Source organism: Clytia hemisphaerica, unplaced genomic scaffold (genome assembly GCF_902728285.1).
Source record: "Clytia hemisphaerica strain Z4C2 unplaced genomic scaffold, Clytia hemisphaerica genome assembly, whole genome shotgun sequence".
NCBI lineage: Eukaryota > Metazoa > Cnidaria > Hydrozoa > Leptothecata > Clytiidae > Clytia > Clytia hemisphaerica.
The window spans coordinates 203,008-226,973 of NW_027103573.1; the positions used below are offsets into that span (position 1 = coordinate 203,008).

Genomic DNA, 23,966 nt, shown 5'->3' on the forward strand with positions numbered 1-23,966 from the left:
ATTGGAAATATTATATTGATTGGCAAAATGCAAATTTTTTTCACATAAAATTCTACAATCCTTAATTTTTACAGCGTCCAAATTCGAGCAAAGAAATAGTTTTCCATAAAAGAAACACACAAAATGGCGTTCATTTCAAACAAGGTGACAGGCTACGCATGCGCACTGACCATTTTGTTAGCAATTTCAGCATGTGCTTCGTTGGTGCTTGGCTTTATGAATCTTGGAACATTCCATTCTTCCGAAGTGAAATCACATGTGGGAATATGGCTTGGCCTTATTGTAAGTATATTAAAAGCTTTTTTTATAAGACCAACTTCATAAGAACATTAAGCTCAATTTCAGTCGAAATCTTAAGAATGATACCATAAAAATTATATTCCAGCATAAATATTAAAAGCATCTCAAGTTTATTTTGGCTGTCTAGGACATTTTTTCATCGACTATTAAACCAGGCCTGTTTGGGTCACAGTAAGATAGTTTGCTATATTTTAAAGCTCATTTCTGCTACTAGTTTGTTTACTTTTGTTGGAGAATAAATCTTTAAACTTTAGGCTCCAAGCTAAAATTACATGTGTATGTGTATGGCAAGAGTGTTAGAAACATTCACTTGGGAAAAACTAAAACCTAATATTATTCTCTATTTCCCGGGCTCGTAAGGATCATCGGCTTGAAATGGTTAGGATAAAAAAAGCCCGGGGCAGAAGGAGAAACTATCTACGAATCAAAGTTCTTTTCAAAAATTAAGAAAAAGTCTGATGAGAATTCGCTTCAATAGCGTTAACTTGCTTTACTCGTGGGAGTTTGATCGGGCTGGCAGCTTAATACAGGCCGGCCTACAGTAAATATGAAAGAATCATTTCTATTGGCTGGCATTTGAAATCAACATCTAATTTGAAATCCAATTCTTTATCATCATTAGCTCCAATCATGGTCGAAAGATATTGAGATTTTAGTTTATTTTAACGCTTTTCCAGAATTTAAAGTTCGGGAGAGAATTGCTATTTTAGTACTTTTACTTTATTTCATTGAATATTTCGATTTTAGAGGGGTCCGGTTAGCTTCTAGGCTAAATTCCAATCCTTATTGGAGCAAATTTAAAAATCATTCGTTGTGTTTTAAAATTTCGCAGCGAGATCCCCTTTGTCTCAAATGTTTCGTCCATGATTATCTCATTTTTGATAATACGAGCTTCTGCGGACTCATTTTTCCTCTCCGTAAATTTCTAGCCTTGATGTTATTCTTTGAGCCAATCAAATTGCTTTTTACTTTCTTTCTGTTAACCCTGGTCCACAACAGATGTAGAGTATTAAAATATTGCTCCTTCTCTTTCAGATGTTCATCAATATTTTCACATTGTTATTGGCTATGGGAACTAGAAGATTCATGATTGTAAGTGTTTTATTGAGCATTTTTATTTGGTCTTTGGGTTTTGAAATAAGGGACATGTTTAAAGGTCCCAAACTTATACCTAAAAATGTTTTGACTCGAGAATACATCAATTCATTAGATTGTGGCATTGTTGCGGCAAATCCCGAATCGAAATTATCTTCTTCTGAGCATCGTCTACTTGAATATTGAACATCCTGCAAAAAGACCAAAAAAGGTCAAACTTAGTTCTGGAGAAAGGGAAAACAGGCCAGGTTATTGGGCTTATCCATTAAAAATCTATAGAAACCTTTTCAAGTCAAAATAAAACTGTTGGAAATGTGAGGATACCCCCTGGAAAGTGACAAAATTTGCAAAGAAGAAACCCTTGGAAAAAATTAGTTTAATACTTCAAAGTGACGGGGAACGAACAAAAACTTGTCTTTTACCCCTTGGAAATTTTAGAATAACTTTTCACCCCCTGGAAAATGAAAAAAACACTCTGAAAATGTTCGTCACCCCCCTGTATGGAGATGAAATAGAATGGCCCGTTGATTTTGCGGAGTACTGAGCATTCAAATATGCCTACTCTATTTTTTTATATTCATTGACAATGCATCATCATGGACACCAAGAACAGTAGATAGGACGTTAATGAAAGCTAGGACTCTTATTTTATTTTACGTTCAAGTTATTTAAGAGATTATGATTCCTTGTGCCAAAACACCACCCCGCCCTCGGAAACGGGTGTAAACGATGGGAAAAATGGTGTAATCTTGACACTACTCACACTCTAATTTTTTTTGTTTTCCTTTCAGCTTTCCTCCTCCTTTATCATCAGTATCTTTTGTCTTGGTGTATGTATAGTTGCCATTGTTTTCTCTATTGATTATCGTAATGAGTTTGAAAGATTCGGTAATTTGAATCGCCAACAACTTACTGGAAGCTACTGCGAAAAACCAACTACAGATGATCAATGTATCTGCTATGAAAATCAAGTACCACAACAATTCAAGGACGGATTCAAATGTAAGAATATAGATATGTATATAAAGTCTGTTTCAAAAAATATTGATAGGCCATACATTTTGATATATTGCTCTTAAAGATAATTTTGAGCAAATAAAACTTTAAATGTCCGCTTTACCCGTTTTCAGCCATTTTCAGCTATCGCTACTACGTTTTTCCTAGATTTCGATAGCACTCAAGAGAAATTTTTACAATCTCTCTCTCTCTCTCTCCCTCCAAAGCCATAAGGTTTTCTTTCCTAGGAGACCTACCAGTTTAAAAGAAAGCTAGCACCATCAAAACCTTTTTTGGAATGTCATAGTTGCTGAGGTCTTCCAGTCAACGCCCAAAGGTCTGATTTAAAACTGATTTAAAACAAGACCCAGTTTCTGTAATGAGAAATACATTCAAGGGACTTCAGAAGATTTCTCACAAATATCTTTAGGGCTTGGATTGGCCAATTTTCTACTGCACATTTGCTTCAAAAAAATGCTTTAACGCTGTCAACCTTTTTTCAGAAATCAAAAATGTTATCTTGTAAAATTTTTTACTTCAAGGCACTGGATTGTTAAATACCTTAAAAAACAAACAGGTTTACTCTGACCAATATTACAGCCATTTAGCGAGCGTGTTAAAGTAGATTAGATTCAAGTTTACGATAACTGTTAGCAAACATCAAATATTTTAGATTTATGGTATTGGCCCTTACACATTTTTTGGCCCTGGTATCCAACAGTTCTATTTTTGGCTTGATATGAGTATTACTTTTTCTGTTTTTAGTTCAAGCATGTCCACTCATCCATACTGGTGAAGATATGTGGCTAGCAATGATAGTATTGGCTGCAATAAACGCATTCTTTTCATTGGGAGGTCTATTGTTGTTCATTGTTGGCGCATGTCAGAAAAAAAGAGAGGTAAAATGATAAAAATGGAAATATTTTCAACAGTCTCAATACAGTAGAGTCTCTTAACTCGAACCTCTATACTTCGAGTGTCTCCTTTAGTTGAGCAAGTTTTATGGTTCCTTCAGTTAACAATGCTTTATAAACCATACTCCATAACTGGAGATTTCCTTATCTCGAACAAATTTGTGTTCCCCGTGCTTGTTCGAGTTATAGAGACTGTATGATAGTGTGGGGAAATGTCTTCTTTCCGATATCTTCCGATGTCTTTTTTAAACCTCGGGGAAAAACCAAAATAAGTCAATATCTAAAAAGGAAGTCACTTTATAATGTCGCCTTAGTTATCAAAAATCCTAAAGTAATGTCGACACTACATGAACGCCAGCACATCTACCGTGAATATCACCATCATGTTAAAAGCACAACTTACTCGAGAAAAATCTTCAACCTTTTCCAATCAAGAGAAGCCTGTGAAGAGGTGACACTCACGGAAATGTGCACCTGTTTGTCAATTTCTTTTCACCCTCGTATTGTCCGAGTGATTTTGGGACCCTTTTATAGACAACCTATAAGGTTATACCCCTTTGAGGGACTTTTAAGGTATGAAAGAGTACACATACCCAACATCTATTTTGCCTTTCCCTGATTAGGCCCTTCATTTATTGGACTTCTCTGATATGTAAAACAATTCTACTTTTAGGGTTGATAAGATTCTTGAAATAACTGATCATTTACAAGGAAGGGAGGTTTATCAAACAATAATGGGATTTATTAATTTTCTTTTTTTTCGCTTTTAGGGAAAAACCTTTGGTGAGTAAAATTTTGATTGTACATAGAGTTTTTTTTCGGATCAAACACTTCCAACTTCTTCAAATCTAATACTTTCCGGCTGGTGAAACTTCTTCAGAAAAGCCGTGGATGCTTTCTTTCTTCATCATCCCAGCCAACACATAGCACACATGACAACAGTAGTTAAATGTACTACCCTATGGGCCATTTCCTTGGGCATATCTTTTGGGCGTGCAGCTTTGGAAGCTACCTGGGATTTTTTTTAATTTTGCCAAAAACTGTGACTTTCTTGGACTTTTCAAATTTGTCTAAATTTCCTCTGCATTCTAAAGGGTCTAATCTTGAGACCCTTTTTTTGTCCACAAACACGATAGTTTTCAGGGTCGAGTTCACCCCCCCCCTTTATATATTACGTCTCTCAGTCTAAAAACCACTGCTTAATTTCCCCGGAAATGCTGGAAATCCCGGAAATCTAAAGCTTAAAAATTTAATACTTCATTCAGGACCTGGTGATTATGGATATTGAATGAGCGACTTGACGCAATGGTTGAATAAGATGACGTAATGATGACGAAATAAAGTGTTTTTTGACTAACCTGTGTAATTTTGCTTTAATTTTCTATCAGTTGTACTGCTTCCCTAGTATCAGATTAATCTTAACTTGAGCCCTTTATTCTTAGTGAAATATTGTTCTAATATTCATTCTAACATCTAGCAAGGAATAGACTAGTAAACCATGTATCGTTGTATTTCGCAGCAGCTTACGCTTGCATTGGGGTCACTTTGTTCGCTGATTACAATGGCTCTCCAAACCACTTTTCCGCACCAATTTCGTTCTTTTATAAGAACGATTTATAAGCAATATTCCTGCATTCCTGTGTCTAAAGAAAGGCAGACGCTTTGCTAGTCTAAGCAAGGAAGGATCAAGCAAAAAAATCATATTTATCTTTTGGAATAGATTACACTACGATTTTGTTAAATGGTTAAAAGCTTTGAGTAGAATTATACATCCCTTAAGACCAACTGGAACTCCTTCCCACTGGAGAAATTTGGCAAAATATCGCTCCCCGTGGAAAATATATTCAAATTTTTATCCCCACTAAAAATAAATAAAAAGACCGAACCTCAAAACAAAATAATGCTATTTTTCAATTCCGCTGATTTTTCTGACTAAAAAAACAATGGAATATAAATCTCTCCAGCCATAACAGATATGAGAATATCAATCCCAATCGAGTTTCAGTTCGTGATTTATACATCCAGCTGAAAAAATCCTACTGGGTCTATGTCTGTCACAATCTTTCATATATTTACGATTTAGTAAAATTTTTGTAAAATACTATAAATAATTTTTTTTCTCGAATATTTTCATTTTTCTTCTTGTGGAACCAAAATAAAATCACTTAAATAGATACATTACCGATATTATACAACTTTTTTCACAAATAATCTTACAATAAATTTTACAGTATCAAATATTGTTTTTAACGTCACAAACCCGTACCCTGTCAACCAATAACTGTCCCAGTAAGAAAAAAAATCTGCATATTTTCATCCTATTCGGAGACCAGACTGAACACACATCCTCACTGGGAAAATAATAGCATAGATTTGAAAATTTCCAACTTCGTCGTCGTGTATAACAGGCTTTATTTACGTTACTGATGGACTCTATAGATCTGATACTATCAGTAAGCACAAGAAGCCAATGCTACGGAGAGAACGAGGTTAAAGAATTGCCACCGCATTTTGAGTAGTGGACAATAGAGCTTTATTTCTCCACCATTTAAAATCGTGATTTCCAATCTCATTGAGCTTTTTCATTGAGCTTTTTCATTCAAACCTTAGTTGCTACATTATATTTCACAGGATTTTCGGAGACATACAGGGATATTTTTCTGTTTATTGCAATGCAATTCTTTTAGTCCATTTCATAACAGTTTTAATGCGTTTATCATGTACCGGCACACGAAATGCCTGTTCACCTGGGGTTCTTATAGACCGAGATGAAGCACTCCAAAATCCATCATTATACCGAGTTTCTAACTCGTTACAATGTCCTGTTATAGAGTTAAACTCGACAAATTCTGAAATCATTCCATTCCTATATTTAGATTTTTCATTTTTCGCTTTTACCAAGCAATTATCGGATTTTTTGATTCCACATTCGGGGAAAATACATTTCGATCGGGTTTCTTTATCACCCGATTCTTGATTTTTGTCTTTATTAAAATTTATTCTTGCGTAAATGCTCATTGAGAGTCCATAAGAGTTCTTGCGTTCTGGTAATAATTGATCCTTGATGTTTTTATTATGGCATTTGAAAATCGGTTTATCAACTCGGCAATACCCGCATCTACCAGCTTCGTTTGGTAAGTAAATTATCAATGATGATGTTTGAGGTTGATGGCCTTGAACTTCCATCATTCTCACAACATGTGATCTTTCGGGAAAGAAATTTGGATTTTAGTTTCTGAAAAACAAAATTAAATAGGAGAATGTACTTACCGACAAAAAAAGGGTAGGAAGAGCCTTAGCCTATCATTGATGTCGTGTGTATATTTTTTGTGTATATTTTATTTTCTATCCAAAGTCCTAAACGACACTGTACTATTCTATCTGCTCCCGCATTCATTGAAAATCTTATTCCCTTGAAAATCGGAGAGGGGCGTCAACTGTATATAATGTCATTGCAAACCCCGGCTTGATCCATGAGAGTGATATAAAGTGATATAAGATCTTGAACCAAATTTAAAATTTGCCTTAACCTTTCCAGCACGCTGTTTTTTATATTTTCACGCTGTCTGCGCGCAACTTTTTTTGAGAAAACGCGGGGTTTGGGAAATTTGCCATAACTCAAGAACTAGAAATCTTTTGGCAAAAAGTAAACTATCCCTGAAAAGCTAATTAAGTTTTGCAGCTTTTAGGTTGGGTACAAGTTCAATTAAAGTATTCTAACTTAAATGGTAGCTTTACATACACCACTGCTTTTTTCCTCATTTTTCGACAAAGTCACTTTTTTGGCATTTTTCACTTTCTATGCAAAAAAAAGTGGGGGAAAGTTAATTATTAAATCTTTCTTTACTATTTTATCAATATATACTTGCTCATGAAGCCATATACCAAAAATTAGCATCCAAAAACAATTCTACTGGTCACAAGGGCTTTTCAAATATTGTTCACTGACTCACACCGTGATCATAACATTACATCATTATATATCAACGGAAAGCTTAGACTCTCTACTTTCTTTTTCTTTATTTTTCAACGATCAGAAAGCAAGCCAATTAAAGATATTGCGCGAGAAAGACATGCCTATCAAATTGCGTATATGTACGGCATTCGGAACGTCTCAAGGACGTATATGTACGGCATTCGGGTTCAAAAGGTTAAAAAAAGCAATAAAAAGCTGTTTTGCAAACCATTGAAATTAACTTGTTATAAATAAAATTTACTTTTAACACATCTCAGTAAGCTTGGGAAAATAGAATTTCTATCGACATTGGGATTTCGGCAAATTGTTTATCTCCGCTGTAGGTAAAAATTCCACCGGAGTTGTGAGACAGGGGTGTATACATGATTGGGACAGATGTGGACCCAGTGATAGAATATGTATTCATATGTATATAGTTCACCCCATTGAAAAACGACATTAAATTCTCATATCCCCATTAAGAAACTCTCATTTATTGATCTTTTATGAATAAAAATATAATTCTAAAAACTGTTCACCCCCATCGGCATCCAGATCCTTTTGAAAAACTCAGAAAGGTGGGCCAGGGATAATAAACATGTCCTCTAAAGAACTTCGTCAGACGGTTTTATATCCATCACAAATTATCAAAATGAATTTTGCTTTCATATATTTCTAAAAATTCTGTTTAAAAAATTAAACTTCCAAGTCCATAACAAAACGAAAAGGATATTATATTTATTTACTCAAACAACTACTTCATAGGCTAATACAGCAGTAGTAATTCCGAGATTCGGAAACGACTCTTAATTTTGGTATCGAAAATGATAAAAAATATTTCTACTTACTTACTTGAAAGCAAATCATCAAAGTAAATCATCAAAAATCACAACTATGTTTCAAAAATCAAACAGTCGAAAATTACATAAAATTGTACCAATTTAGCTAATTATGCGCTAATTACAATGTACAACGAAAACACCCACCCACTTTTTTTACTCTCCTAACTCCATTTTTGTGATTTATCAATTTTTAATGATTGACGTGCGTTGAAGAATCAAACTCCTACACAACCACCCACAACCATGGCAAGTGTGCAAAAATTCGTTTCGGGTAATATAGGGTTTCAATATCAGGTACCCGATTCCACCAATCCGGCATTCTTCTACTTAAATTCCAACAAACCGTTCAAACTAGCACACAAGTTCCGCCACCGAAAATTTCTATTTCTAGATTTCGCTCAAAATCAAGAAATTTTGGATATTTTTTCCCGATTTCGAAATTCCAAGCAATATTTTGCTAAATTTTTTTTTTCTGGACTGAAACAGACCATTTTGGTGTCTACAACAAAGGACTTAATTTCCGCAATTCCGCCAAGATTTTCGTTGAATCCCTCCATCTCCACCCGAAAAAACATGACTCCGTTCCTCTGCCTAACATGACCCCTCCTGAATCGCCCAGGATTGAAACTTTCTTTGTTTTTATGTTCTTTTGATTGCTCCATTTCCTTAGCCTTTCACAAAAAACACCTAGCAAAAGCAAAAGCAATATTTTTTTCAAGTAATATTTTGAAATAAGTAATAAATCCTATTAATATAATTTCATTGTAAGACAGTACCAAAAAATATTAATATTTCGATTATACTTATCAATAAGATAATATACTATAATCTGAAAAACAGTTTTTCTCAACTTAGTAGAGTTTTTTGAAGAAAATTCAAGTGAGAAGATCTTTTTTATCATAAAAGCTACAATAGAAATTGGCGGAAAAACTGAGAATTTTCTTCTTTTTTCATGTGGTGAGTGTGACGGAAAATATTAACACTTTGAAAAAAGGAGTTGAGAAAAATTCACCGAAAAATTTACCCAAGGGGGTTCATGAGAAATATTCACAGAAAGAATCAGCAAGACCATATAAGAATATGGCATAGTGGAACTTCAGATTCCCACGAGCATTTTAAAATGTGATCTATTTTATTAATTTTCCCGCTGAAAAAATATTTAATTTTCAAGTTAGAAATAAAATCTCGAACAGATTCTATTTTGATTATTCTACGTATATTCAGATTGTGGTGCAGCAGCACCCTTATCAGACAAAGATCTCGAATTTCGAGAACCGCCTCCCAAGATTTGGTTGATTCATCACGCTACTGGCGATGTGTGCGATTGTATAATCTGTTGTGAGATTACAGTTACAATATTGTACGATATAATAATTCCTAATAAATAAGTCCCTCTCTTGAATAATTCTTCACAGAGAGAAGAAAAAGCTTTCGAAGATATCTTTCAAACAAATTTCTTTATCACAATGATAATTACTGAGCCAAGTGAAAGTTTTGCCTTAAAGAACTGGGCTCTAATGGAATAGTGAATATTTGCACTTGATTATCGGGCATCTATCCTAGCTAAATTTGAAATTTTCATTCCCGCCAAAAGTCTAAAAATCATATATTGACGCTGTGCCGACGAATCGAGATTCTATTCATTGCGCAATCAACGAAGACAAAAGTAACCATGACGACCATCCAAGATCTTGGATGAGGTTCAAAGTTTATATTTTTATTCCCGTCGTTGAAAACACAACAAAAAAATATCATCAATGCTTTTTAAAAAGAGTCAGTGATAGAGAATCATAACATAAAGTCTGTCTATTATTTCGATTCAATTAAAAGTGACATTTCGATAATTAAAAGCTTAGTAATTACTGTTCTACATTTGGGGATCATGTAAAAGATTTCTTTTGAAAGAAACTCATTTCAATTACACTTGGAGGTTTCTGGGGAATTTGTAAATAGTAAACTGCATACTGATACAGTTTGCTAAACATTAATATGGCAATACTTGCTCTTCATCTTTGATTCTTTCTACAGTGATTAGATTGACACATGCGCGATGAAATTTCTATTATTGGTCTTCAAAGGTTAATATATTCTTTGAAAACTTAAACCTCTGATACTCAGGGTAACTAGAAGATTTTATCAGCATCACTGCGATATTTTACAACTAAATTAGTTATTCATATGTATTTTCTGAGATGTATCGCAATCAATAGTACACTTTATTTCTTACCAGAAACTCAATACATATTCATGCAATGAATCTTAGATTTAGAGGTTAACAATGAATATTGAATCAAATATTTTGATTTTAATTCAGTATGTAAACGGTATCAGAGGTATTACTTTTTGCAAATTTCTTTAGGTGTGTTATGCTTAGTTTTAGTGTTAAAACGTTTGTGATGGAGATTTTCGATAATATATTTTGAGTTTGATTTTGATCTTGTTCGAGTATATTACTTTTCAACCCGATAGCTCTCTGAGGGTTCACGTTTTTTAACCCTTTGTGCGCGCTGTTTTTTTGAAAAAGTTGAAATTTTTCTAATTTTTTCTTTTGAAACTTACAACTTTAGAGTGCCATAGAAGCTTGTAGCTTTTGATTTAGAAGACGGTTTTGGTACCAAATAGAAAGCTATTTTTATACTCTTTCTAAAAACATTTAATTTATGCCCCTTTAAATCAAGCGGTCAGGAGCCTATGGCCTCAAATATGAGACTTTGGTTGATTTGGACACATATACGTGTCCCTCGTGGTAAGGGTTAAGAGAGCCAGTAAATATTGGATTAGTTGTGGCTTTCGTGAAAAAGTTCCACCGGGGTACTGAGACGGATAAATATTTGAACCGAGAACTTTCGTTCTCAAAATTTTACACTTAAATGAAACTACAAAATTGGGTCAATTTTGGGTTATTTTCAGAAATAAATAAAAAAAAAGCATAGTTGACCAAAATTCGAACCAAGATGGACAACAAAAAACAGCCAATCATCAAATTATTACGATTCTGTTTACTCAAAACTGATTCGCAACATGCAAAATTCCAATTCCGTTTGGAGAATTTTCAATCTCTTGAAAATCATGTTATCTCCCAAATATTTCTATTCGCCGGACACCGATGGAAACTTCAATTATCAAAAAAGAATGGTCTCATTGGTATGTTTTTGAGATGGTATGGTCCCGAAGGCGATCGATATAAACAGTTTCCTATCGATGAAGAGGAGGAGGAGAACTGTTCATGTACCGTTAATATTATAGTTGCCATCGTCAACATTTTCAATCAACAAAAATCAATCAAGGAAGGAAAGAGACATGAGAATGATATATTTGAGAAGGTAAGTTCTGAATGCTTTCCTAGAGTAGAATCTTCTGCTAACTGGAATGTTCTTTCTAAAGATTTTAGAATAAAGTGATGCCCAGGGTGGGGGTCACTCAAGCTAAAATTGAGTACGAGCGACGTGTCACTGGTGGTCACTTTTTGAAACTCTAAAAATAATTACTATATTTTAAAAGGTTTCTTACAGCTGTCCAAATTTTGGTTATTTTGGTTATCAGTAGCAAATTTTACATCGGACACAGTCCAAATCTCCATTTTTTGAACTCCAGCAGCACAACCCGTCGGCCGCCAGTGCTAGTAATTCCCTCGGAACAAAGGTGTGTCAGACATCCTGAAAGTGCTTCAAAATTAAAAAAATTGACACCTTGAGTATGGTGACATTTCTGACAGTAAGAAATCACAAAAATTTACACATTTCCAATACAAATTTATTTTTTATGTTAACCCTTTAAGCCCTCCTGTAATTCCCAGTTTGAGTTAGAAATCGTCATTTTTGGTCTAACTCGTAGGAATTGGATTCAGCTCTATGGTCAAGCAAAAATAAAATCAAAAGTGAGTCTTTCCAGTGAGATTTTAAGCCAAAAAGTCAAAAAAATGCAAACAATTGACAAAAATCCACTCTTTTAAGATTTTGACCATTTTTGGTCAAAGAGTGATCCAAATTTGGCCCTGCTTTACTTGATTCTGTCTTCCAGCGAATTGATTTGAAGTTTTACCACTGGGTAAAACCTTTTTATCATTCAAGTAGGTCTATGCAGTGGGTCTGACTGCTTTAATTCCCCTTACCTGCCCCCCCTTTACCACCACCGAAGCCGCCTTTCGTAAATCGAGCGGCGCTAAAGGCGTCTAAAAGAAAGAGGAGACTCTAAGCTATCCAACGAACTATAAACGAGCTTCTAACTCCTTCTAGATCCGGAGATATAAGCCTTTAAAGTTTGAACTAGCGGTTTTCTTTAAAAGACCCACTAGATCAAAAGTTGGGTGGTACAGGAACAGCCACCCCTAGTTTTGAACCGCCCCTAAAAGCCTAGTATGAATAGGGTTAAAGATTTGAAGTACCAAGAAACTTCAGAAAAGCTGATGTTCTAACTGCTAGGATCAAAAGCTAGTTCCTTTGTAACTGGAATTTTAATAAAGTCAACCTTTCCATCTCAAAAACTTGCTTATCAAAAAATTATTATCTCATCTCAGGTCAAACAAGGGATCGGTTATGGAAGTATGGTTATGGAGAAAGATTTGCTCGATAACGTGGGATATGTTGTTGATGACTCACTGTATCTACACATAGAACTTAGGCTAGTCAAAACTCTGTTCCATTCACAATTCGAATTGCCATTTGATGATCAGGTAAGTTGTCCTGTACGGTATATTTATAATTTTCAATTCTTTTAGAGCAAAATTTGAATTTGGTGAAACTTCCACCCTTACAGTATATTTATCAAAGCCTTACAGTGCATCACTGATATCTTGAAAAACATACCCTTAACCGCCGCACAAACACTTTATCATTTTTCCTAACCTTCCTTCCAGGTCACCGGTTTTATATATTTGGTAAATCTAATATTCCACTTACCACTTTTCAATGAAAAAGAACCACAACTATGGCTCGTTGATTAAATAAACTTAAGTCACATACTCGCCATTCCAATACCTTTGGGAGCTGTCTTCTACTACAGTGTGAAGGTTGAGCCAAGCTAAAGTAACGGAAACATCCCGGAAAAGCTGTCATAGCTAGCCCTGGATAAGGAAACCTAATGGAAAACATCCCGGAAAAGCTGTCATAGCTAGCCCTGGATAGTGAAACTTAATCAGATTATTGAAGGTTCCATGGAATTTCCCTGGAAAAATATCCCCACTCCTTGTTTGGAGGTCCAACCAACGATGTAAAAATAATAGATAACCAACTACCTCTAGAAGGCACTTCTCCCAAGGGAACAACCATTGTTTTCCTATTGAAATGAGCACTCCTTTAAAAAGCTCTGTGTGCAGTGCGTGTTATGCTTTTAGCTAGATTTTGACACACTTTTTGACATCCACTGAATTGATAGAAAATTTGAATTGTTATTTACTGCAAATTTTGGAATTTTTTTCAAAAGATAAAGGTACCAATCTTTAGACAAATTGACTACGGATCGGCCTGGTACCACTTAATCTTCATCTGGATAAATAAACGCTCATAAAATGATGTTATCTGAAAAATATATGTGTGATTTGAAGTGCGATATCTCACGAATGAAAAGTGCATGAAGGTTGCCTGATACAAAATAAACAGATGAATATTTATAGAACAATAATATCTAATTAAAAAATTGCTTCTGTGAGGCTGCCTATAGGAAAATACACTTTTTCTAACCCAAATTTTGGAAAAATATACATCACGTGATCGATTCTGTCCAATAGAAGGTTGCAAATGAAGCAAGTTTTTATTTAATTGCACTTTTTACGATGCAAAATGTCATTAATATTTTTACAACCATAACACGGATGTTTTTTGAGAATCAAGGCAAGTTGGTTATCTATTATTTTTACATCGTTGGTCCAACCATTCATCACTTTAAATTGTCACCCGTTTAAATTTCAAGAAAGTTTAAGTCCTTATTAACCTGGAGTTGTCAGAACTTTTGTAGTTCTGAAACTTATTCCAATTTTCATAGATTAACCTAATCGGTGGATACGACTTCCACAACGCACATTGGGCGTTTACTTTCTACCCTGAGGGAGATGAAGAAATAGACCGCTTATTGGACCAAGAAAGAGAAGATCAGATTCAGTACTCATCATTATATTTACAACGGATAGACGATAAAGGAGTTGAAAGCCAGCGTCATAATGTAAGATTCCGTATCATAGTACCAGGTCGAAAAGAAGTATCCCTTGATAAACATTTTTGTGCAGAGGAATCAAACTGGTATGGAACGTGTAAATTCATGACCACCGAAGAGCTTCGAGAAATGGAATCCCTTAATTTGTCTTTAATATTTGAACACGTGGTACCTTATTTTTACTTCGCTCTTAACCAACAATTTATTAATGAAGAAACATTTTTGAAAATTCATTTCTTGAGGCTGTTTCCGCATGAACGTGGAATGTTTTTAGAGTTCCGGTTATTGAAAGATCCGGATAATGCTAGCGTCACAAAATGCCGATTGGTATTGGTGAACTATAATGCAAAAAAAGGTTCTAAGAATAAGCCAATTAAGCGGGGTAGAAAAATACAAGTATGTTGGTTTGTGGAGATCCTGTGTCCTCGAGACGTCGAGGAAAGCATTGGTGTTGAATGTAATAGTAAAAGAATGGTGCAGGATTATATCGTTGATCGATGTGGAGAAGAAATTGATTACGAATTCCCAATACCGTTTGAGAAGGTAAGTTTTGCTTATAATCTTTTGTCCAGTCTAGTGTATTGTCCTTTCTTAATACTGTTGATAGCACATGGGATTTTTACCATACAGTACCAGCTTCATGAGAAAATTCAGCGGTTTCGCACAAAACTATATTCATTTTCTGTAACATTGGCGATTAATAAGCAAAAAATGCGAGGCAGAAAAACTGGTGTCTTTCTACTATAGAGACGGTTAAATTTTGATTTGCTGAATCCTGACCAACTGAGGACTACGGTAAATCAGAGCACTTTTACCGTCTTTGATTTAGTGGGTTAGTACTGCAGATTGTTTCAAATCGTCTCAGTCACTCCACCAACCTCAAAAGCGTAGATACATAAACTCGCTAAAAAGTCTGGGAGAGCTACTACATTATTTATAAGAACAATTTTATAAGAACAACGAGGCTCGAAATTGCCAAAAATTAAGAACAATTTAAGAAAAATAAGCGCGAAATTACTCAATTTCATGCAGTTAAAGGGTCAAAATAGTAAAAATTTGGTAAACCGCCTAAAATACCACAATTACACACTATAAATAAGAATAGGATAATAATAATTTGAGGCTCAAAGTGCCAAAAAATAAGAACAACCAACCAAAGTCTCAGCAAAATTCTACTGGTTCTTTAAAAAAAGTGTAATTTAGGGCTGTTCTGTTGACTATAACTCATTCTATCTTTATATCATTTCGTTATCAGTTATTTGAAGAGGATTCACGATTTGTTGATGAAGAAGGAAACATATCTGTCCGTATATCGGTTTATTGTTGTAATATAGTATCGGAAGATAGTCGAAGGGTTGTCTCACTTGATGAAACATTCAATTTCTATGAAGAACTTCGAAGATCATTAACTCCACCTCCCTGTCAGGTATTCATGATTCATAGGCCATTTCACAGTCGAAATGGATCATGGGTAATCAGGACTGATTGCGCCCCGATAACGGTTTCCCATTGGTTAGGCGCAAAAGTCTTTAAAATTTTTCAAAACATTGGACAAATAGTAAGTCGCTATTAGGGCGTAATGGTCCTGATTGCCCATTACGCTTTGTGACTGTGAAATGGCCTATGATATGCACCATTACAATGTCTTCTAACATTACATCACGGACCCGATAGCTGATTGGTTGTAAATGACGTAAAATCAGTCAATATGTCACTTGCAACCAATCAGCTGTTGGTTCTTAAGTGCAATGTTGATATCATGAACAGAGGATTTAAATTACTCATTAAATGGATTCTTACTGGAACTTATCGACTTAAATATTCTATAATTCAAACTAATACGAACTTTTGATAGACGTCCAAAAGTGCGAATTGTACTGTTTATTGAGCAAATGTTGAGTTTAGGCTATGGCAAACCGGTCATACATTTCATCAAACATGTCATTTTTAAATGTTGAAATGAAATGTTGGATCGGTTTAACCCTGGTTTACCCTGGTCTTCCCTGCCCCTCTAGTTATTAAGAAACATTTCAAATTCATTGGAAACTCATTAAATCGAGAATCGTTAAATTCAATTTTAGGTCATCGAGAAATACATAGAGCCACCACCAGAGCCTTTGGTAATAGAGGACCAACAACAACAAAATCGATTCGATCCGACTGATACAGAAGATGATTTAGAGAAAGACTTAATGATCAAATCACTAAGTGAACATTTAAATTCATCATACGACTATATTCAAAAACTTGAGCGACACCCTGTTAAAGTAAGTACCTTGCATGCCCCAAGACACTGGCCCTAAACACTGGTCCCTGAACACTGACCCGAGCGCTGACCCCTAAACACTGGCCCCAAACACTGTCCCCCGAATGCTAGCCCTACCACTGTCCCTTAAACGTTTGCCCTTGAACACTTGAACCTAAACGCTGATCCTTACTCCAAATTAGATAAATAATAACGCAATAACGTAATAACGGGCCCAAGTCAAAACAAACACTTAGAGAAAGGTCTATGGTAGATAAAAAAATCAAGTGTTCCATAAAAGTCCTCGAATTTGGAAACGATAAGCACTCGCCCTTATACTTTAGCCCTTGAACGCTGGAAGCTAAACACTGGTTTTTATTCCGATGTAGACAAAATAAAGCCATTAAGAGCCCATGTCAAAAGGACTGGTAAAAAGATCAAGTGTTGTAGCGTTTTGTTTTGGAATGTCAAAGTTACTGATATTCTACACTTGACAGCTTTATCATTAAAAAAAAAAATCTTCAAGATTCAAATTTTTTCCTGTTAGAAAGTTTAAAAGATTGATGATCACAGAATCTTTCAAATTTTTTCATGATAACGATTCATATTTTAGGCGAAATCTATCCGTCAAACACAGAGTCTTGCATCACTCATCCAATTCTCACGACCTTCCGATGAAGAAATCAAACATCTTGCACTTATGGCTAAGAAACTAGAAGACATTTTATACGTAAGTTTAAAAAAATCTATCCGTCAAACACAAAATCTTGCATCACTCATCCAACGCCTAGGTAACACTGTACAAACAATCTTGTACCCAGATCCCAAAACGAGATACAAGAGCAAACTATAGGACTGGGTTCGAGTTTGCAGAATTTGCCATTGCGACGAAATTTTCAGGCAACTTTTTTTTGAAGAAAAACTTTTCTGGTCAGCTATGATGAAGTAGTGTTTTGGCGTTCTATATTTAAATGATTTAGAACGAAAAATATTATCACAAAAGTGACGAGTTTTTCCCCGACTTTAATTTTATCTGGCGAAAAGTTTTAACATCAGCACTAAGTTTTCCTTATTATATTATGACGAAAATGTAGTTTTTGTATTTTGTTTTTTTCAGGGACTACCAGTTGGAGTTGAAAAAGTGTTGCATTCTGGTCCTTTGGCGCAAGGCACTCTGGTAGCCACGAATATATGTTTGGATTTTGTATTGTACTTAGAAGGTACGAAGGAGAAAAGAATAATTCATTTAATTCAAAAACATTTTGATCGGGGTAATTGATAAGAAGTTGAGTGAAAATATCAACGAATATGGAAAAGTCGGGTAAAATTTCAATTACTCTAAGGTACCAAATAAACGTCTGTAACTGGTTATCAATTTTCGAAAATTTTTCGGATCCCCCCCCTGTTGTTATTTTTGATTTCTCTTTGTAGCCTAACCGTTTTGTGAGTATTTTCTGCAATTTCCTAAGAGCTAGAGTACGTGATTATTTCCACGAAAATTGTAAAGAAGGCTATTTAATAGAACCCACCAAAATCACTGTGTTAATTAGGTACAAAGGTCATCCTGTAATGAAAAAACCTTAAAATATATTTTCTAGAATATAGGAAATACCAAGGCTCGTTACCACTATTTATGCAACTAATCATTGAAGCCATTAAACAACATGCTTCAAAAAGTCCATCAGATCTCAGGCTAAATCGATGGGACAAAGATTACAGGCTACCCTTCATATCAAACGTCTATCACGCTTCTGATAATTGCGTCATCTTCCGATGTGGTGACGTCAATGTTAGCTTGTTGATTTCCCAGGGTTTCCGTGGATTCCGGAATGCGACTAGTATTTACAAGAAAGCTGGAAGAGTTAAGAACACAGGGCTTTATCAGTAAGTTAAACCTCTATTTGTGCTACTATCTGATATTATTTTTCGTTTATTGAGCACCATCCTCCGTTGAGTACCCTCTTAAAAGGGCCGCACCTAAAATTTTTTGATATTTGAAAATAGCGCTGATATAGATAAATTTAATAACCACGGAAACCGCGAACCGACTTTTAGATAGTGGTTTTTCTTATCGTGCGGGTAACAAGAAAGTTAAAGTCATTATAATAGAGAGCCTATACCACTGAAAAAAACGAGACTGTTCAAACTTTTACTCCTTGGTTAGAAACAAAGGTATTTTAATCAGAAAACGCTTTTTCAAAATTAAAAAAAGCGCTGCACCACTTGAAATTTTAAGGAACGGCGAGGCGCTTACTTGACAAAATATAGTACAGCCTTTTTTATATGAGAGTAGTATATCCTTCTGACTCTAAAGTTTTTCTTGCGTTATGGATCGCATTTTTTATTTAAAGCTCTACCACGGCAATTTTCTTAAACACTCGGCTGTAAACTCTGCAAATATATTTTTATTTTTTTTCAGATATATTGTTATGATGAGCTACCTTCAAGTCAAATTCGTCGCCTTGCAACCTTTTCGGGTGAGTGAAAGTAAAAAACCATATGGTAAAAATTTTCATAAGCATGTACATCATTTTATCTCGAATCAGATTTAGGGAGCATCCAGATGCGAAACCACGAAAAAAGGTAATACATATGAAAACTCGAACTCAGTCCCTTTTAGTTCGCTTTTTTATAATTATTGAAGGGCCCAACGTGTCAGTAAAAATTAAAAGGTGCTGCAAGTGGTTCAGCATACAAGATTGAATATATTTGCAAATCTGACAATAGAAAGTGCTCTATACCATCGGTAGAGCGGTATATCAAGAATAGAGACAAATTTTTCCGATACTCGGAGTTTCGTGCCGTTTCAGGCAGTCTTCACTAAAATCACGACTGAAGCCTGCCTGAAACGGCACGAAACTCCAAGATTGAATATACATGCTCATAAGTCACTTGTGGTGCTGAAACCTATTAGACCACTCTACGATCACTCATTTTTTCTATCGACATTTTTCTTTTCTTTATCTATATTCCAACTAAAGATCACGTGACCGCAAGGGCGGTTATATTTACAAAATATCCATTGAGTAATATTTATCAATAAAATACACAGTAATTATTGCTTATTCGAATCTTTCTACAATTCGAACTTGCTTCCAGTCCCCGTTAAGGAGAAACCCTCTTAAATACTTTCTATAATTCGAATCTCTCTGTTATTCATACAAGATTCCCCCTTCCAGTTCGAATTAGCGAGATTCAACTGTACTATATGTATTTTTTCGTGCCCTTCAGTGTAAAGAATTGATCTGTGTGGTTAAATCATGGAGTGACGGCGTGTTATGGAGAACATCCGAATGTCGACCTGGTTCTTATCTTCTCACATTGTTGGTTATCCACGCTTTCCAAATTGTCGAACAGTAAGGCTTTTTTCACCTGTTACCTCAGCTGGCACACAACATTGTTTCAACGTTGATTTAACGTTATATGGAGGTTGTGAACGTTAGATAAACGTTGAAACAACGTTGTGTGTCAGCTGGGCTGTCACGTTTCTCAGTGTTCTCATTGTAGATCATCCATTCTGCGCATCACGGCCTTTAGAGTGAATACGTGTAATGCGAAGAGTATCAGGATCTGCTCGGAGATTAGGTTCTCATTAGAGACATCAAGTACATCAAATTATTTGAATGAACCTTGTAAATCGTTGCTGGATGTACTATAGCATTAAACTAGGGCCGATTTTTTCAATATCATCTTAACTCGAATAAGTATTCTTGCCCCCTCGATTGACAATCACATGTAAGATCAATATAGACCAGTCTCCGTAATTTGTAGAAGCGTGCTTAAATAGTTATAGAAGCAGACTGTATACTTAGCTTAGACTAATAACATCCCTGTAACCAAATATAATTGTATTCATTTCAGGAAAGCGATAGCAAAGACACCATCATTCGATTTGGAAGTGTTGAGATATTTTGAAGACTGTGTCACCAATCAAAACATTCTGTAAGTTTTAGGTGGTGAAGGTGAATAAGCCGAGTGAAAAATCCCTATATTATTTTCTAGAAATCTCTTTCGGAAAAATTGCTATAATTTGTGTTTTAATATCTCTAATTTAACACCCCCTTCTCACAGACCCGGTAGGGTTTTTTCGGCCAGTGGGGATGAAAATAATAGAGTGAAACTCGATGAGGATTGATATTCCCGCATTTTGTATGGCTGAGGATTTAAATTTCATCGTTTCCAAGTCGGAAAATTCAGTGGGAATGGGAAAAATAGCAGATATTTGGCAGTGAGGATTATCTGATTAATTTCAGGGGGACAAAAACAAGAGTAAAGTTTTCCATCGGGAACGATATTTTGGCCAATTTTCCAATGGGAAGGGGGTCTGTGAGAAGGGGTGTAATTTAGCTCTAAATCATAACATTTAGTTTTATAGCGTTCTTAAAGGCAAAATAATTATCAGTATTTTTAATCCTTTCTCTTTCTTAAAGTCTTTATAACCAAAATAACTGGATAAAACACAAAAGAAACCAACCACCCATGGTGGAGAATTTTTGCGTGGTGTAAAACAGAAACAGCTTATTCCAATATTTTATTATTTTTTAGCATTGAATGGAACCTAAACTATAATTCAACTCATTATCCATACCCAGTTGTCAATAACGAACCGTTTGTCCGTGATCCAACTATACCGTATCATAATGTGGCAAAGTCCGGACTTAAAGATTGGTCACAGCTAAGGAAAGAAGTGCGGGCGTGGGTTGAATCATTGAAATTTTAATAATTTTTACTAATAAAGCATTGTCTCTAAGTGAAAAACTATTCTAAACTTGTACATAATTATATGGATTTAATTGTAAAAAATAATAACCCCACTACTGCTGTATAAAAATATAATCTTGTCAGTCACAACACAGTCCCTATAAAAAAAACCCGGTTTGGAAACCTTTTGTTTATTTTCATTGTTTCTTTCTTGAACTTGCGTTGAGAAATTAGTTTGTTTTACTCACTTTGTGATCATGTGATTAAATCTTAAACCAATCCCACGAGGAGTACTGGGCAACGTGATCAAAAACTGAGCAAATCGATTTTCATCTTTTGATAATACCAAAGGAAAAAGCTAACTAAAAGTTAAAGAAATGAGCTTCCAGACCAGTGTTTTTATAAGGACTTATGGTCACAAATCTGATGAGAAAAAGGGAATAGCCCAAGAAGCTATTTCCTACATAAGTTGCGCAGCCAAAGCAGTTTTCGCTTACATCAATAATGAAGTTTAACTGAATCGTGGAAAATTGTGAAAAGTTGATTCTCTTATTAACTTGAACCTCTACAACTAGAAGTTTTATAGTTTGTGTTTCCGTGTGTGTTCGAGTTATGGAGACTCCACTGTAACAAAACACCATGTGTCACAGCTCCACTGGGACCCCAGCCCCACTGGAAAATTTGGTCCCCGGTGGGAAATTACCCTGGAATTTCAGCCCCACTGGGAAATTGACTTTGATTTCATCCCCACTCTAAAATGTTTAAAAATAGCACTCCAAAACCATTCCCACTGGATTTTTTAACTTTGGAACAATAAAATTTCTATCCCAATTGAGATTTCAATAAAGATTTTTATCCCCATTGAAGAAAAAACTTCCACCGGGGCTGTGAGGCAGGGGTGTAACAAATATATTATCATCAGTCTCTTCGTGAAGGTCTTTATTGTTGATTTTTGTGTTTGTTGATCAACTTTTGATGCTGTTCTGGTGGTTGGAAGCAGCTTACACCTTTGAAACAAGAAAATGTCAAAAAGTTGTTCAAATAATGATTCCCAGGGATAGTATTCAATGCAATCAATGTCGTTGCAATGATTATGATCGCCAAGCCAATACCAACGATCGTAGTCGGGAAGATATGATCAAATATCATATCATAAGCATAAGCCCATATAAATTCTGCATTTCGTAGTAACATAATTAATCCAACATTTAAGTATTTCAAGCTAACAATTTCACATACAAATGCTAAGGAATACGCGATTCCCGAAGCTAACAGGAAATAACAAAACTTGATCGGGACTTGTGTTAAGACGAATGGTGTTTGGAATATCCACGGTGAAAATGGTAAGATAACGATACCGACTATGTTAGAGTAGAATATGGATCTTTGTATATTCGTACTTATCGCTACTTTTCTCGTCAAAACGTAGTAGAAGCAGTTGACCAGATCTGATACAAAACCATACACTATTCCCAAAATAAAACTACATTGGTCTCTTTTCGGAGCATCAATTCGATTCCAGATAACCATTGTTACCCCGATATAAGAAATTAATCCGAAAATCAAATCCGATTTTTGTGTTTTTTCTTTAAGCATCAACCAAGCGAATATGATACACAAAGCTGGTAAGGCTGATTCTACAACGGATACGGTTCCTAGATTTGTATTTTTGATTGATAATGCCAAAGTTACGATTCCAGAAAATCGAAGCAAACCAACAACTATTAAATTTCGAACATTCTCGAACGAATCGAAAAGTGTTATTCGAGCGGCGAACATATTCGAACTTATAATAACAAAGTTAATAACATAGCGGAACAACAATCCTTCAAAAACATCGACTTTGCTATGATTAAATGTGTATTTATGTAGCATATCACCAATTTGTACCAAAAATGTGTAAAGCAAGGAACACATTATTCCAATAATAATTTTCCCTTTTTCTTTGCTAAACTCCATTTTTTGGATTTATTTCTAAACCATCAAACTTTATATGATCGACTACCTACTGAGAAGTGACTTTATTCAATTTTCTTGCATTTTCTTAATCCAAACCGATTGTCTTTTTCTATAGTTTTGAAAGATGTAATAAATAAAGATTATAATAAAAAGTTCAGACAAGTTTCGATGCATTATTCAAACGGTTACCATTGCAGTTTAAAGACTTTTAAATGATAAAACTAACAAGGTTTTCTACAAGATTAAAATATTTATTTGACCATTTAAAAGACAAGATTTTAATCTTAATTTAATAATTTCTCAAAATGATAAATTTACAGTGCACAAAAAATGAATTATCATCATTCATCTTTGTCGAATCGTCAGCTATCAATTGAAAAATGAAAAAAAAATGCTACTGTATGATTTTATGTTGAACATTTGGATAGATCGTAAAAAAAATGTATAATTGGAATGAATCCCTAGGGTCATAAATACAAATGATAATTCTCTATAGGCGTTTAATACACGTGACGATCAATCTTTAGACTCTGGGTGGTTTCACACTGAAAATTTCAAGCTAATAGGCGTGTATAATCATAAAAATGTTTTGTCAATAAAACAAAAAAAGTCTAGAAAAGAAAAGCACTTTTACTTGCTGGAATGCACGTTAAGTGTTCAAGCGAAAGTAATAATTGCCTTTGTTTCTTGAGGGAGGTTTCGATCCGCTTCAAATGTTGAAAAGTATGAGAGCAATTAAATGACTGTTCAGATTTCATCAACAAAACGTGAGATGAGTTGAAAAGAACAAAATATTTTTGTGAAACCGGAAT

General features: G+C 34.9%; 2 protein-coding genes across 2 annotated transcripts; both read left to right on the top strand.

The window, feature by feature from the left end:
- Window positions 1–78: 78 nt before the first annotated feature.
- Window positions 79–5,146, top strand: LOC136801133 (uncharacterized). The gene is made up of 6 exons (XM_067057754.1): window positions 79–282; window positions 1,336–1,392; window positions 2,187–2,397; window positions 3,157–3,290; window positions 4,076–4,088; window positions 4,571–5,146. The coding sequence occupies exons 1-6, from the start codon at window positions 124–126 to the stop codon at window positions 4,591–4,593; spliced, it is 597 nt and encodes a 198-aa protein (XP_066913855.1). The 5' UTR covers window positions 79–123; the 3' UTR covers window positions 4,594–5,146.
- A 5,867-nt stretch (window positions 5,147–11,013) lies between these two features.
- LOC136801134 (uncharacterized) lies at window positions 11,014–21,378 on the top strand. The gene is made up of 12 exons (XM_067057755.1): window positions 11,014–11,425; window positions 12,619–12,774; window positions 14,082–14,792; window positions 15,505–15,675; window positions 16,331–16,516; window positions 17,108–17,224; window positions 17,612–17,714; window positions 18,093–18,378; window positions 18,914–18,971; window positions 19,726–19,850; window positions 20,356–20,436; window positions 21,040–21,378. Exons 1-12 carry the CDS (start codon window positions 11,057–11,059, stop codon window positions 21,212–21,214), a joined length of 2,538 nt encoding a protein of 845 aa, XP_066913856.1. The 5' UTR covers window positions 11,014–11,056; the 3' UTR covers window positions 21,215–21,378.
- The last annotated feature ends 2,588 nt before the right edge of the window (window positions 21,379–23,966 follow it).